Raw genomic sequence first — 14075 nt, 5'->3', positions numbered from 1 at the left:
ATCGGTCAATCTGTATTATCGTTCAAACAAATAAAAATTAGTAAATGTTTTTAATGCACAGTAATAACCTATAAATATATTAGCCATCGATTATTTTGAATATATCTTAATTAATGCATTCCAGTTAATATTCATCTGATGATAAGCCGACTTTTGATCATTGTACATGTATACACGTATATGTTCTCGGAAAAAAAGTTAAATATTGTAAAACCCCGCATTAATGCGACCCCGCTTTTAACGTGATCCGATTTTATGGACCCCGATCATCGCGTTATAGCGGGGTTCCACTGTATATGTAGATAGAGATGTGGATGAGAAAGAGTTGGCATACAGACATAGCTTTAGAAAAGCAAATACAGATGTGTAAATGTATGCAGAGGTAAAGGATAGGTGGAAATGATAAGAGATTTATATAAAAGGCCTTAAACTGAAAAATTAAACTTCCAATAACAGCTCATAGATGTATGCAAAGATAAAGGATAGGTGAAAATGGTATGGAAATGGCTAGATTTTTGAGTAAAAGAGAGATATTTATATAAACTGAAAAATTAAACTGCCAATAACAGCTCAACCATCCAACTTTTGACGTTTAAGCAAAATATTTTTCTTGCTGTTTTGTGCACGTGTCATGTGCAGTCCAATTGAACTTTGATCAAATCATAGGATCTGATATGGTCTTTCCTCTAATTGTTAGTCTCTTGGAAAATGGATTTACTGTCCTTTTTGCTTTTAGGAGCATTGGGATATTTTCTGCAGTGGCTGCAGAACATCAGAATATTTTCTGAGTCGTATTTTAGTCTCATTAATCCATGATGGCTGGAGCTTTCTTGCACATTTTGAAGCATCATAACTGGTTATTTTTCCTTGAAAAAACAATTTCCTTAGATATAGAAACTTAAAATTCTCCCCCCCCCCCCAAGAAAAAAGTAGCAGACTCGCAGCGTTTCAGATAGAGATGGATTTTTGTACACTTGTTTTATTCATTTACCTAGAGTTTTCATCTTGAAATCAGCATCAGGATATTTGGCAAGCAGATTTTTGAGATAGAACACTTTTTTAATCCATTTTAGTTTTTTTTTGGTCAAGCAGTTAAATATGTACTGTTCTCCTGTAATTATCGTGTAAACATCTTAAACACCACATGTGGATGTTAAATTTCAGTACATTGATTACTCTTCGGTACAAAATACTCTTGGTGGTTAAATGCTAGAGACAAGTCTTTTATTTCTGAACACACCTGTCAAGGAAATCTCACTGGTTGCATATGTTATTAACAACTTGCCTTAAAATTGGTGACATGCATCAAAAGAATAATGTGCAAGCAAATTGTTTAGAGTTGGCAGTCATAAACTGCCTGAGCCCAGAAGTCTCCAAAATCCTGGATACTAAAAAATATTATGAATAAAATGTAACACAAGTTCAAATATAAATATTTAGTCAAACTTTTCTTTAAATAGAGATAACGTACATCATGTCTATAAGCGAAGATGCAAACCTGACCATGACATTGACTACAAGATGGTAATGACATGCAATAGATGAAACTAGCTGAGTCACCACAGCTCTCCGGGTCATTGATGGGCAATATACTGTATTCCCTGGAACCATTGTTTGACTTCATTATATACATTTCCAGTAGCCTATGTGGTTAGAGTGTCCACCTTGGATGCAAGATGTGGCTGGTTTGAACCCCAGTAGAGTCATACCAAAGACTTATAAAAATGGTACTTCATACCAAAGACTTAAAAAATAGCACTAACAGCTGCCTCGCTAGGTGCTCAGCATTAAGAGGTTAGTGTTAGGACTTTGCCTTGTGTCAGGATAATGTGACTTGGTGGGACACGATGATAAATATCTGCAGCATGATGCCTCAGTGCTTGACATCACTATAAACTGCCACACTGTAGACATCGTAGTAATATTACTGTAAAATTGTTAAAGATGTTAAAAATCTGAATCACACACACAATTATATTCATTCCTTTCTTGATTACTAACAAATCAAAACACATTTGTGCATCATTGATTTTTTTGCAAATTGAATAAACTGTCTTGACAAATTTGTTTGCAGGTTGATCTCCAACAGTAGGCACTTTGTATAATTATGCTTTAATTGATGTGCAGAAAATGATCTCATGATCTGTTTTGCAAAATTAAAAAACTTTCAAACTTTCTATGATCCACATTATAAAGGTCTGCTTATGTCTTCACAGATGTAACTTGTAATTTACATTAAATTATTTTGTTAATATTGCGATTAAAGATAAAATGATTACAAAAATCGTAAGTGAAATATTTAGTTATTTTATTTGTCTCAATTTTTCAGCTTGTTCATTTAGATTAGGAAGACATTTTTGTGCAATGTATGCATTTAAAAAAATCATATTTCAGTTCAAATGCTGTGGTGTTGACTCCTACAAAGACTGGATAAATGATACCCTCAATAGTACTGATCCAGATAGTTGCTGTAAGGTCAGTGGATGTGACCGTCGCAATTCCACTCAGGTGTATACAGAGGTAAGTACATCAGTGAGAATTCTGTTGATATATCCTGATAAAACATGGCTGAATTGGATTCATTGTCCAGAGTGGCACATGGTGTTCAAGTTGATTCAAGAGTGATACATAATCGCACATTCAAATAAAGCAATAATAGAGAAGTTATTATCCCCACACTTTCAAAGAGTTGAAGACCATGTGAATCTTTCTGTGCAGACTTGCCTGCCTGGGTAAAATCATGTCACCATTCATGTTCACAAAATTAAACATGAAGGTATTTAGAACTTTTGGTATGTAAGTGGGAGGAAGTGCTCTGCAGATGTGGAAAAGAATTTCAGAATTTTGGGTTATGGGGGCTGAATTATTGTATATTCTCACATTTAGATCTGGTCCAAGTGCAAATAACATCAACTCTGTTTTGCCATTGCATTATGTGATGGCAGATCTGGGTCTTTGTTGTTTGCACTTTGATCCAACTGCGGAAAGTACAAGGATAAGCTGCAGGCTTGTTTACCAATGGTATCAATGTGTTGCCTTGAGTGACACAATACAAGTAGTGTTAACTCATTTGACTTCTGTCTTTTTGCCTGCCTGACCGCTCCGGTGGCCTAGTGGTTAGTGTGTCTGCTCGGATGCGGGAGGTCGTGGGTTCGATCCCCAGCTGAGTCATACCAAAGACTTACAAAAACAGTACTAACAGCTGCCTCGCTTGGCGCTCAGCATTAAGAGGTTAGTGTTAGGACTGGTCGGCCCAGTGTCAGGATAATGTGACTGGGTGGGACATATGCTACATGTCTGCGGCATGATGCCCCAGTGCTAGACATCACTATAAACTGCCACATTGCAGACATCGTAGCGATATGACTGAAAAATTGTTAAAGCTACGTTAAAAAATCCAAATCACATCACACACTTTTTGCCTGAAATGGGGGTAGGAAATGCATTTTGGAGGTTAATTCTGAATACATGCAAATACATCTGCTTCTAAGAATTTTTTACTTAGACTGATTCCTGGTTGTGATAGAAATGTTTTTCATTGGCTGTTTGGCTCGCACATGTGCAGAAGGGCAAAAGTTGTTTTTTTTTTGCTTATTGGACCTATCATTTTCAACTCTTGGCCACTTCTTACTCCCAATCCCTAACTCCTAGTTTTTGCAAAGCTTCACCTGTCTGTGCATTTCAGACCAATCTGCCTTGGATCACAGGACAAAGTCTAAACACTGGACACAAAATTCGATTTCGACAGTGGGCAGAATTTTTGTTGTAACAAAATTGGGTCTCAAAAGATCAGCTTCCCCTCTTCATTTTGTAATGCAAGTAGAAAGTCCAGATTAAATGGTATCATTGTACAGGGTTCCCATGCTATCAGAAAAGTCGGGAGAAATAAAAAATTTCCGACCGTGAAAAGTCCTGGAATTTCGTAAATATTGACGAAAATCGGGGGAAAACCCGCCACTTGATGTCCAAAACAATCATGTAATTGAGTCGTAACTAAACTGATCGTGAGTTAAATTTATCGAGTTTTAACCAGAATATTCGGAGGGTGCAGTATGAATGATTTGGGTGCTTGCAATAAACATCTATGTTCAGTCAATCCAAATCACGTAATTGAGTCGTAACTAAACTGATTGTGAGTTAAATTTATCAAGTTCTAACCAGAATATTCGGAGGGTGCAGTATGGATTATATGGTTGCTTGCAATAAACATCTATGCTGAGTCAATCCAGACACTCAGTGGATTAGATTCATCTAGTAGACTTTTATTTTCAAAGTCTGCTCGATATCCGTATTTTTCCTTACGTGGAAGGTATGAAAACCACTCTAGCATCACAAGAGGCAAACATCGTGGTGGCAAAGCGTAGCCGCTTACTGGATGGCGTAGCAAACTTTAAACATTGTTAGATCGAGAGATCGAGTGATACATACATGAAATGGATATGAAAATTACTTATTTTCTCAGAAATTGTGAGTATTAAAATCGTTACATCTTTAATCTGCTGAAAGACCAGATAAAACTATGGCATTGATGAAATGTGACCTGGTACTCATGATTTGCATTGCTAGTCGCAGGAGTACAGTACTACACAAATCTAACAACCCACATTTTCAAATGTTGAAAAGAAAAAAAAAAATTAAATGAAAGTCATATACTGGTTCACCCAGCCGCCAACCCTCACGATTTTGGCTTGAATTTCATGACTTTCTACAGCGATTCACAGAATCACGCCGCATGCCGAAAAATCATGAATTCCCCAATTCTCAGTTATTTTAAATTTTCCTGTTAAGTGCTAGTCGTGATAGCCGAAACGGTCCAGTTCTGTTGGTCGTGATATTAGAACTAGAGCCAATTCATATAATTAGACCAGTAGCAAGCATTTTAGCATAATTTAATCTATATATATATATGAGTAGTTTTACAAATGCTTTTGAAAGAAACCGGGGTGTAACCGGAATATTTTTCCGAGCATGTGCCACCAACACTGATTTGAATTAACCATTCTGCATCGCATCTTGAAAATATCTTCACCACCAAAGAAAAAGAAATGTATTGCACAAAAAGTGAAGTTTAGTTTGGAAGATACCAAAAATTGGCCGTGCATTCAGCCATCAAATACCGATATACATCATGGCCACAAATTTTATCATTGGGCATGGTGGCAGGGACCATGTGAGGAAGCACATTGGTAGCTAAAATCATACAGAGGTTGGGAAACTGCACGAAGACAGCTTTTTTGAGTGTTGGAATTTACTAGATTGAAATGTTAGCTTATGTCATAATTTGCTCGAGTTCTGAGTTTTCTATGCATGCGAAGACACCACTAATCAGTCACCGTTCAACGTTTAATCTTCTGGATTAATACCATTTCATAATTAAGGTCCACTGCAGTTAAAATGTTTTCACCTCCAAGGAAAAAGATTTGTGTTCCACAAAAAGTGAAGTATAGATTGGAGTAGGCCAAAATTTGGCCTAGCAATCATCCATCAAACATCGATGAACATTATGCTTTTTGCACATTAGTGTGCCGCGAATTTTACAATTGGGAATGTGCACAGGGGCTGGTATTGTTGCTTACGATTTACCTTACCTGTCATACATGTACCATATAGTAATATTATATAGCACATGTATGACATAAATTGTAGGCAACGATACGATCCCTTGTGAGCATGTGGCAGAACAATGTGAAAAAGCACTGTTATAGCACCCAAACAGATTTCAGTTTCAGAGTACTTAAAGCACCTACTCAAGTCCTGCATGCAACCAGTGATGAAGCATTGTTTGTGAGATTTCTTGTTGAACATGACCTGTCTTTCTCAGTTAAAGATCAACAATAGTGACAGTGAAAGATTATTTCCTAATGTGAGGAAAAATAAGACAAACTTTAGTGCCTCCTTAGGTGCTGAAAATTTGCAACAATTTTAGTCACCAAGATTAACCAGCAGACAAGAAACCTGAACTGTTTTGAAAACAAATTTACCATGGCCTGATTGAGGAAGTTCAAGACTGCCACAACATCATATCATGACATATAGCGTGAAGTTTGTGTATATCAGTAAATTTGGCTGCAAATAAGGTACATGTAATCAGTGTAAGGAAAGTTTTATTTTTATTTAGGGATTTTCATATAATGCAGTACTGATCATTGAAGTGGATGGAGTTAGTGTCATGATATAATTGTTCACTAATTGCTTTTAAAATTCACTAATTTTTATCCTAGTTTTCACTAATTGCGAGTCGAGAGAGTTGGCAGCTCTGTGTTTATAATAAAAATACAAAAATGAAAGAACACAGAATTTTCTATATTTATATATTCTGAGAACAAATTCTGTAGTTATATCACGTGACTACCACATTGACATGTGCTCTCTGCTTGATAAATCAGACTGGCCAGATTGCTGGCTTTTACAAAAAGTATCTGACTTTCATTTAATATAATTGAATTTCTCAACAACAACATTAAAATGGAGTTTGTTGTTGATATCACGTGACTAATGGACTTCCAATGTCATCGTTTGAGATTTGTGAAGTGACTGGTAATGCAAATGGCGAGTACCAGGTCAGGTTTCATCAATGCCATAGTTTCATCTAGTCTATCAGCAGATTAAAGACATAACGATCACAATACTTGCTATTTCTGAGAAAATAAATCATTTTCCCATCGATTTCATGCAGTTATAAGTCGATATAACATAAGTTTAAATTTTCTAGGCCTGCTGGTAAGTGACAATCGTGTCGCTATTGAATGGTGACGGCAAATTCCAAATTTTTGATAAGCATTTGCAACGTCCCCACACCCCAAATTAAATGTTGAAATTTGAAAAATGGGGTGGGAATATTCGAAAGAAACATGGATTAGAAAACGGACTGCTATTCATTTTAAACCAAATTTGTAGTCCATAATTATTGAATCTCAGAGCTGAAATGAGTAATTGTTGTCCCTTGTATTATATATTAAAAAATGACTCGAGTTCCTGTATCAATGCAGGTTTGGGGACTGGTTTAATGAATTACAAGACGACAAGTTGATTTTACAGAAAAATCTGTCCTTGTTTATACAACAGTATATAATTTTGAAGATCTTTCGTCAAAATTTAAATCAACTCTATTGAATGTTTTTTTTTTTAATGATGGATTTTAACCAGATCATCTTAAGGAGATTAGGTTGTTTGAAAAATCTTGTTTGGGATTTTATTGGCCCAGATAAATTCGGGGTTAACTCTTCGTTACAAGACAAGATTCGGGGCCCCGAGTGGTCTAAAACGCTCTCCGTTACAGATCACTGCCATCTCACCCCTGTCTGCATGGGTTCGAGTCTTGGATTCGGCCAATGTTGGTATGTGAGAAAGCCCACCGATAGCTTCTCGTGGGTCGGTGGTTCTTTCTGGGGTTTCCCGGGTTCTTCCTCCACCATTAGTACTGGCCGCCATGTATAGCCTATTGTGTGCTGCAAAATGGCATTAAACCCCACAACAGCAGCAACAAGAAGACAAGATTCTAATTCTTTGTGTTTGTTTTTTTTATATATACTATAATAGGAAATGTTTACTTTCGATAAGATGCAAATATATATTCCTATCTTGAGACTTAAAGGTTTGAAAGGAAACAAAACTAATTTATGTTCCCACATAGCAACATAATGCAGGTCAGCAAACTAAAGTTCAAATGTTTATTTTGTACATTAAAATGACTTTACATGCCAGTTTATAGGAATATAATCAAACTTGTTTTGTGTGATACATTTTGTGGTTTTGTACATGATCATCTTTTCTGGCTTAGATGTTTTGGAGAGTCTTGAAAGAGAACAATCTTTTGATTTAAAAAATGCATGTTTTATAATCTAAAATGTTCTTTAATTCCATTAAGTAATGGTCATATGTGAACCTTGAAAAAATTTCATCCTGGAAAAAACCCTGGAAATTTATCTTTAGAAAAGCGTGGAAACCATGATTGTAGAGATACATCTGTCTGCTTTATTGTAATACCATCCACTTTGGTGTATCTTAAATGACCTTGATGCTACAGAGTTCAAAAGTAGGGTGCTATCTCATCATGCCAGCAGGATTTCAGCTGAATGAGCTAAAGGTTATGGTTTGTACACGAGGTTGGACTTTTGTCTAGTTATTGCTGATAAAATTTGGTTCTAGTCGTAAGGTTAGTATAGTCATGGATATCATTTCATTAAATCTTAGTAAAATTAAATGTGTCACATACATAATTGTAAGGCAATCATACTGATGGATGCATTATGGAGTACTTTTATGCTTCATTCTAAAGCAGTCTCACTTTAAGGCATATACTTTACGACTCTTATGGACAGAATTATGAGGTAGTACTACAGAAATGAAGTCGTCAGTTACATTACTGATTCCACATATCCAGTCATTTTGTTTAACTCTTAGTTTAGTGTAACCAAGGTTTGCTCAATCCAGACATCAAGTTCAAATTTTGTTGGTTAGCTAGAGGTTGGCTCAAAAAGTACTGGCAAAAAATGCTTGAAAATGCTTCATTTGACAGAAACAAAAGACCCATTACAAATACAAGAAAGTTGATCTTTAAAATTTGTACATGTGTGTTGGGTTCCTTATGTATTCAGCAGGGCTGGTTGGGTTGATATATGCTTAATAGTAATCAGCATTGTTTGAGATTGAAACCACATCATGATGTTCAAACGAATGTATACTAGATCGAGTGTAAAGGTTGTTCAGAAAAGTCAATCAAGTATACTACAATGTGAAGTGTACCTATAAACTATTGATAGAAATATAATGAATTTCAAATTTAAAATGAGGATACTTTTAGAAGGCTTCCATTTTCATGCTTTTTCACTAAATTTTTTCTGCCTCAGGGCTGCCTCAGCAAGTTTACAACATGGGTGCAGGACAGGATTGTCATTGTTGGTGGGATTGGAATTGCATTTGCATTTGTTCAGGTAAGTTTTTGGTGTAACATTGTAAATCTGTAACAGTAATTAATATTATAAGCTGTACATTAGTGGGAGGTATTAGTTGGGATATTTGTTTGCTCTTGAAAGGCTTGTCTGATAAATTTAGTCGTCCAGCTTAAATTTTTTCCCATGTAAGACTCGTCTAATGAACCTACTAGCCTCGTCTAATGAACCTACTAGCCTAGTAGCTTCAAGTTTTTGTAACTATGAAAGGTTTTTCACTATGAAGCTGTGAAGAGCATTATTATTAGATTCTTTTTTGTACTATTTTATTGTTCTCTCTTGTTATGTATGTAGGAGTGTTTCAAGACACTTGAACAAAAATTATTAACTACATGGTACCTACTTGAGGTAAGGTTCAAAAACCGTAAAACTGAAGAATTGCATAAAAATTTCAGGAAGATAAACCTTCCCCAAAAAATCTGTACATGAAGGATAGCAAAGGTAAAGATCTCAAAATTCTGCTGAAGATATCTAAATAAAAGATGATGATAAAATATGTAGTATCTTTTAAAACATTATCAAAATTTGTTAAACTGGATTTCCTTTTTAAAAAATTAGATTTTCTTTTGTGGAAAAATAGGTAGAAGTTGTGATAAAATAAACCCGAATCGGCCTACCTGAATTTACCATAACAGTTGCCCAAACTCTGCATTCCCTTAGCCTTTCAGCTTCAGGCAAAAGATTCCTTAAATTAACAAAAAGGTATACTTGTGCCTGGTTATTAAATATCTTCTTAATGCATTAAACAAATTTTTTAAAAACATTTTCCTTAATTTGTAAAAATTTATTTTGTACAGGTGGTTGGAATCATTTGTGCATGCTGCCTTGCAAGAGCCATCAAGAAGGAATATGAAGTTGTGTAAAGGCTGAAAAATAAGGAATAAATTCTGTTCATCAAGTCCATGGAATCTTTTTATGTTTGAATATTGCAGTTATAAAATTAACTTCTAGGCCAGGTAAAGCATATGAGGAGTTTACAAATTTTGATTTGCTGGATTTTTTTTTCTTCTTTTGGATTTTTTTTAATTGGTTAAGCAGTCAAGTTATGCTTGTAATCTTTCTTGGAAGAGAAAATAAATTTACACTGTAAGTTTATCATGGGATTGGTTTTATTGATGCTAGTTTCATCTGTATAATTTGGTAGCGTCCAGAAATGCCAATACACTTTCTTCGAGACCCGATTATTTCTGAACAGGGTATACTGGGCTGGACAGGCAGTCCCTAATTATCTTTTCCAAGTTACCTTACTGTGTTTGTGAAAATATTCTTCAGTGTCATTTCCATTGTTTAGAATTGATCAAAGATTGGTTAAATGGTAAGAATATAATGCATTTCATATCAAATGCAGAGATTTTAAGAACAAGAAATGTATAAAAGGCATATGTAATTATTCAGGAAAAACTTGTCCAATGAGAAATTATAAACTAGTACCTAACTTGATAACAGTATGACCAAATTTCCCTCTTGGTGGTGGAAGGTGCTGTTGAGTGTAGTTCAGTGTATTATTTGAAACATCATGTTTCTACTTTTATCACCAGGCATAACTCTGCAATTCAGAAGTGGTGATTACCTTTGTATATGCTATAAGGATTGAATAAATCATGGGACATAAATCAGTTGTCTACTGCACAAGAACAAAGTGTAGGTTAGGCTAACTGTACCTGTAATTCCTGGAAATATCACTGTGTATTGGGGTATATTTCAGTGAATATTAACTGCATTGGAGTGGCAGATGGTTGGTATTCTCTTATGTACAGTTACGGCAGTAAGTAAAACTCTAGAAAATATTTCTTAAAACATGATCACATAAGTAATGGTTATAATTAAACCATTATTTTTTAATACAAGTTGTTTTCACATTTGATTTTTCCATTTTGTCAGCTAATGCTGTCACTTTAACTTAAAAATCGATGCAAGATGTTACAAATTTATTTTGTTTGGTTCATTTCTATTTTTATAAAAAGGAAGCACAATTATGTGATTAACAACTTTTCATCTTTGATAATTCTGTTCTTGATGTTTAAGCAAATAAAAGCTGAAAAAATTTAAAGCTTCTCAACATGAACAGAAAAATATATTTCTTGAGAAAAATATCTGTAGATAAATGTATGTAAAAATACATATATTTTCTTAAATCATTCTATGATGAGTAATTCATTTTCTCCTTTTCCCCACATATATGAATTTCTGAAGAAATATTTTGCTGTTCATTATCTTAATTACAGACCTGTGAACCCATACAGCTTTACTGTAAGGTTCTTAAGCAACTTCCAAAGTTACAGACTTGCTGAACATGGCCAAAAATTGGAAAGGACAACTGCTGCAGTCCGATTATATTTACTCATTCAGGTTTAGTCATGATCCAGGTTTTCATGTTAGTTTCAGTGGATTTGGTCATGGACCCAGACTAACTTGATAAGAGGAACCTTGAAAGCTTTTAACTATCTAAGTAAATCAATACTTGATCAGGCTTTTGCATTATAACAAAAACAATGTCTAACAGTTGAAAACACTTATGTAGAGGGTTGAATCAACCTGTTGAAAAAGTCCAAACAGTTGGCATAGAAGTATCAAAAAGATGCTTGACAATCCAGAAAGGTGACCATTGCATTTATTGGAGTTGAGATTTTGATTATTCGAGTATTGCCCACTGTCGATGTGAAAGCCATCTCCATGTGAATGTTACAAAATGTAAAGATTATGTCGAATTAAGTGACCTAGCAAGAAGTTGTTGATTTCTTGAGGTTTGCAGCTGCAGTTTGTGAAAATAAACTAGAAACCATTAAGATCCTTTTAGTTAAACCACATTTCTCAACTCGTATAACACATTTTCGACATCAACAGCAGTAATGATTTGTTAAACTTCTTGAAAATTGATCGCACCAGGAAATGTCTTCCCTACTAAGGTCTTCTAATGGTTATCAGGTCTGTAATAATTGTATTGTATTTAATATTGTGTGCTATAAATATTTAAGGTTTTGCAAGTATATTAAATATTTTTGGAATGCTCTTTGATAAAGCAATTGCCACTACACAAAGTTCTCTCTCATTGATTAGGATTATCATGAGAGAAAAAAATTCTGAAAATGTAGCTAGCAAGGTTTCAGGTTTTTTCCTCAATGTGTATTTGTACATTTTGACGTAAATATTTAATTTGTATATCATGGAAATCTGAGTGTATACATATTTTAATGTAGCAATATTTTACATGTGAAAATGTATGTGCATCGTGGCAATGGAGGACTGGAAAAGATGAAGAGTCATGAGAAGTTTGCTTTCTTGAATCACAAATGAAAAAGTAGTGCATGCTAATCAGTTATGTAATCTTGAAATTAAACTCAATGATCAAGAGAAAATTCCTTTTTCCAGAATAAAGAAATTACCCATTATGTTGCATAATCTTGAAATATTGTATACATTTGCTAGTTGAATCCAACAGCACAGCACAGAGGATCAGGATCAGTGTTTGCAGTTGGACTTGAATCTTAGTGCAAATTGGGGAATGTCTGATAAAAAATGTTTCATTTTAACTTTTAGGCTGCTGAAGAGAAATCCATTGTCTTAACTAAAAACATATTGGCCATGTTGTGATACCTATTTAGAGACCTGGCTGGAACTGTAAAGGTTCTAATATTTTGGATAAATTTTAAATTGTTTTCCAATAAGCAGAGACCATGCAGTATTTGTGAAAGACCCTTGAAGTAAAACAAGTAGTTGTAGTTGTAGTACCTGTATTAGTACAATTTTTCTTTAGACCCTGTATTGAGATATACACACTTTCATATAGCTTTCATAGCAATTACTTTTTCCATTCTGGTTAAATATTTAAAAAAGACTTTTAATGGAATTTTTGAAGAAATATTAGGTTATCAGTGTTCACAAATTTAATACTCGACTTTTGAACGTATTTAAAGATTCAGCTGAGAAACTTTGTGTATTGTTTCAGAATTTGCGGGTAAATTGGAAACGTTTGGTTAGCTCATTTTTGTTGTCTGTTAAAAGTTACCTGCTCACAAGTAAATTTTATTGTAAGTATTACAGTAATCACTTGTTAATGTTTACATAGTTCTGGCAGTTTATCACTTGTCTCGCTATTAATAATAAAAAAAATTCTTTAAGAATTTGTTGTGTTCTCCTTTGCATGCAATCAGGCTATTACAATTAGTTATTTTATATCAAATTTATAAAACAAGTTGAGATTTGCACCATTAAGTTGCACTGATTTTATATAACATTTTAAACACGAGGGCCAAGTTCTATGGAATTGCTAATTTTTTTGCATCAGCTGCTCAAATTGGAAAATATTAAATTAGAAACGTAAAAAAATTAATCTTGAACACTTTTTTGACTCTTTAGAACCATCCTTACACTTGTATCAAAAATAGGTCATTGTAACATACTTTATACATCAGTGCTTTTTGAAGTTTTGCATTTTCCAAGTCGTTTGCAAGATTATATAATTTGTTTTGGTGCATCTAGATCAGTAAAACACCAACCCACCAAAAGTAGGTCACTTTGGTAAAGCGTTTAGGTGAATAAATCAACTACCACCGACCACTTTCTTGGCCTAAGTGGTTAGAACATCCACCTCTGATGCAGGTGGTCATGAGTTTGAACCCCAGCTGAGTCATACCAAAGGCTTAAAAATATCTAACAGCTGCCTTGCTAGGCACTTAGCATTAAGTGGTTAGTGTTCGGTATGACTGGTTTCAGGATAATGTGACTGGGTGTGACATTGTGCTACATGTCTGCGGCATGATGCCCCAGTGCTAGACGTCACTATAAACTGCCACACTGCAGACATTGTTGTGTTATGACAGTAATATTTTAAAATCCGCTAAAAATCCGAAATATCAAAAATGCACAGAATACCACCAAAAATAGATGGGTTAATGTAACAACAGTCCACAAGAATTACCTCATCCAAACAGAATATTCTCATCAACCAGAATATCACATCATCCAAACAAGCGTGGGTTACTTGTATATGTGAGTAAAACAGCAACCCACCAGGTTTAAATTTGTACTTGTTAACCTTGCCATTTTCACAAAATACTTGTTGTTCTGCACCATCAACTTTGACCTACTTTTGCTGATGGCTTTTGGTAAGGAAGTCTGTTTTGG

The 14075-nt window shown here is 34.6% G+C and overlaps 1 protein-coding gene across 1 annotated transcript in view; it reads left to right on the top strand.

Annotated features, from left to right (window-relative positions):
• The window catches only part of LOC149789519 (CD63 antigen-like), a 31051-nt gene extending 17979 nt beyond the window's left edge, over positions 1-13072 (top strand). The window contains exons 5-7 of the mRNA XM_089971567.1: positions 2395-2520; positions 8850-8933; positions 9749-13072. Coding sequence (XP_089827693.1) covers positions 2395-2520; positions 8850-8933; positions 9749-9814 — 276 coding nt within the window. The 3' untranslated portion in view covers positions 9815-13072. The remainder of the gene's footprint in view (positions 1-2394; positions 2521-8849; positions 8934-9748) is intronic.
• The last annotated feature ends 1003 nt before the right edge of the window (positions 13073-14075 follow it).

This window comes from Sinohyriopsis cumingii, chromosome 10, assembly GCF_028554795.1.
Source record: "Sinohyriopsis cumingii isolate HCF-2022 chromosome 10, ASM2855479v2, whole genome shotgun sequence".
Classification (NCBI taxonomy): domain Eukaryota; kingdom Metazoa; phylum Mollusca; class Bivalvia; order Unionida; family Unionidae; genus Sinohyriopsis; species Sinohyriopsis cumingii.
The sequence above is the reverse complement of the archived record's forward strand: the minus strand, read 5'-3'. Positions and strand labels throughout refer to the sequence as shown.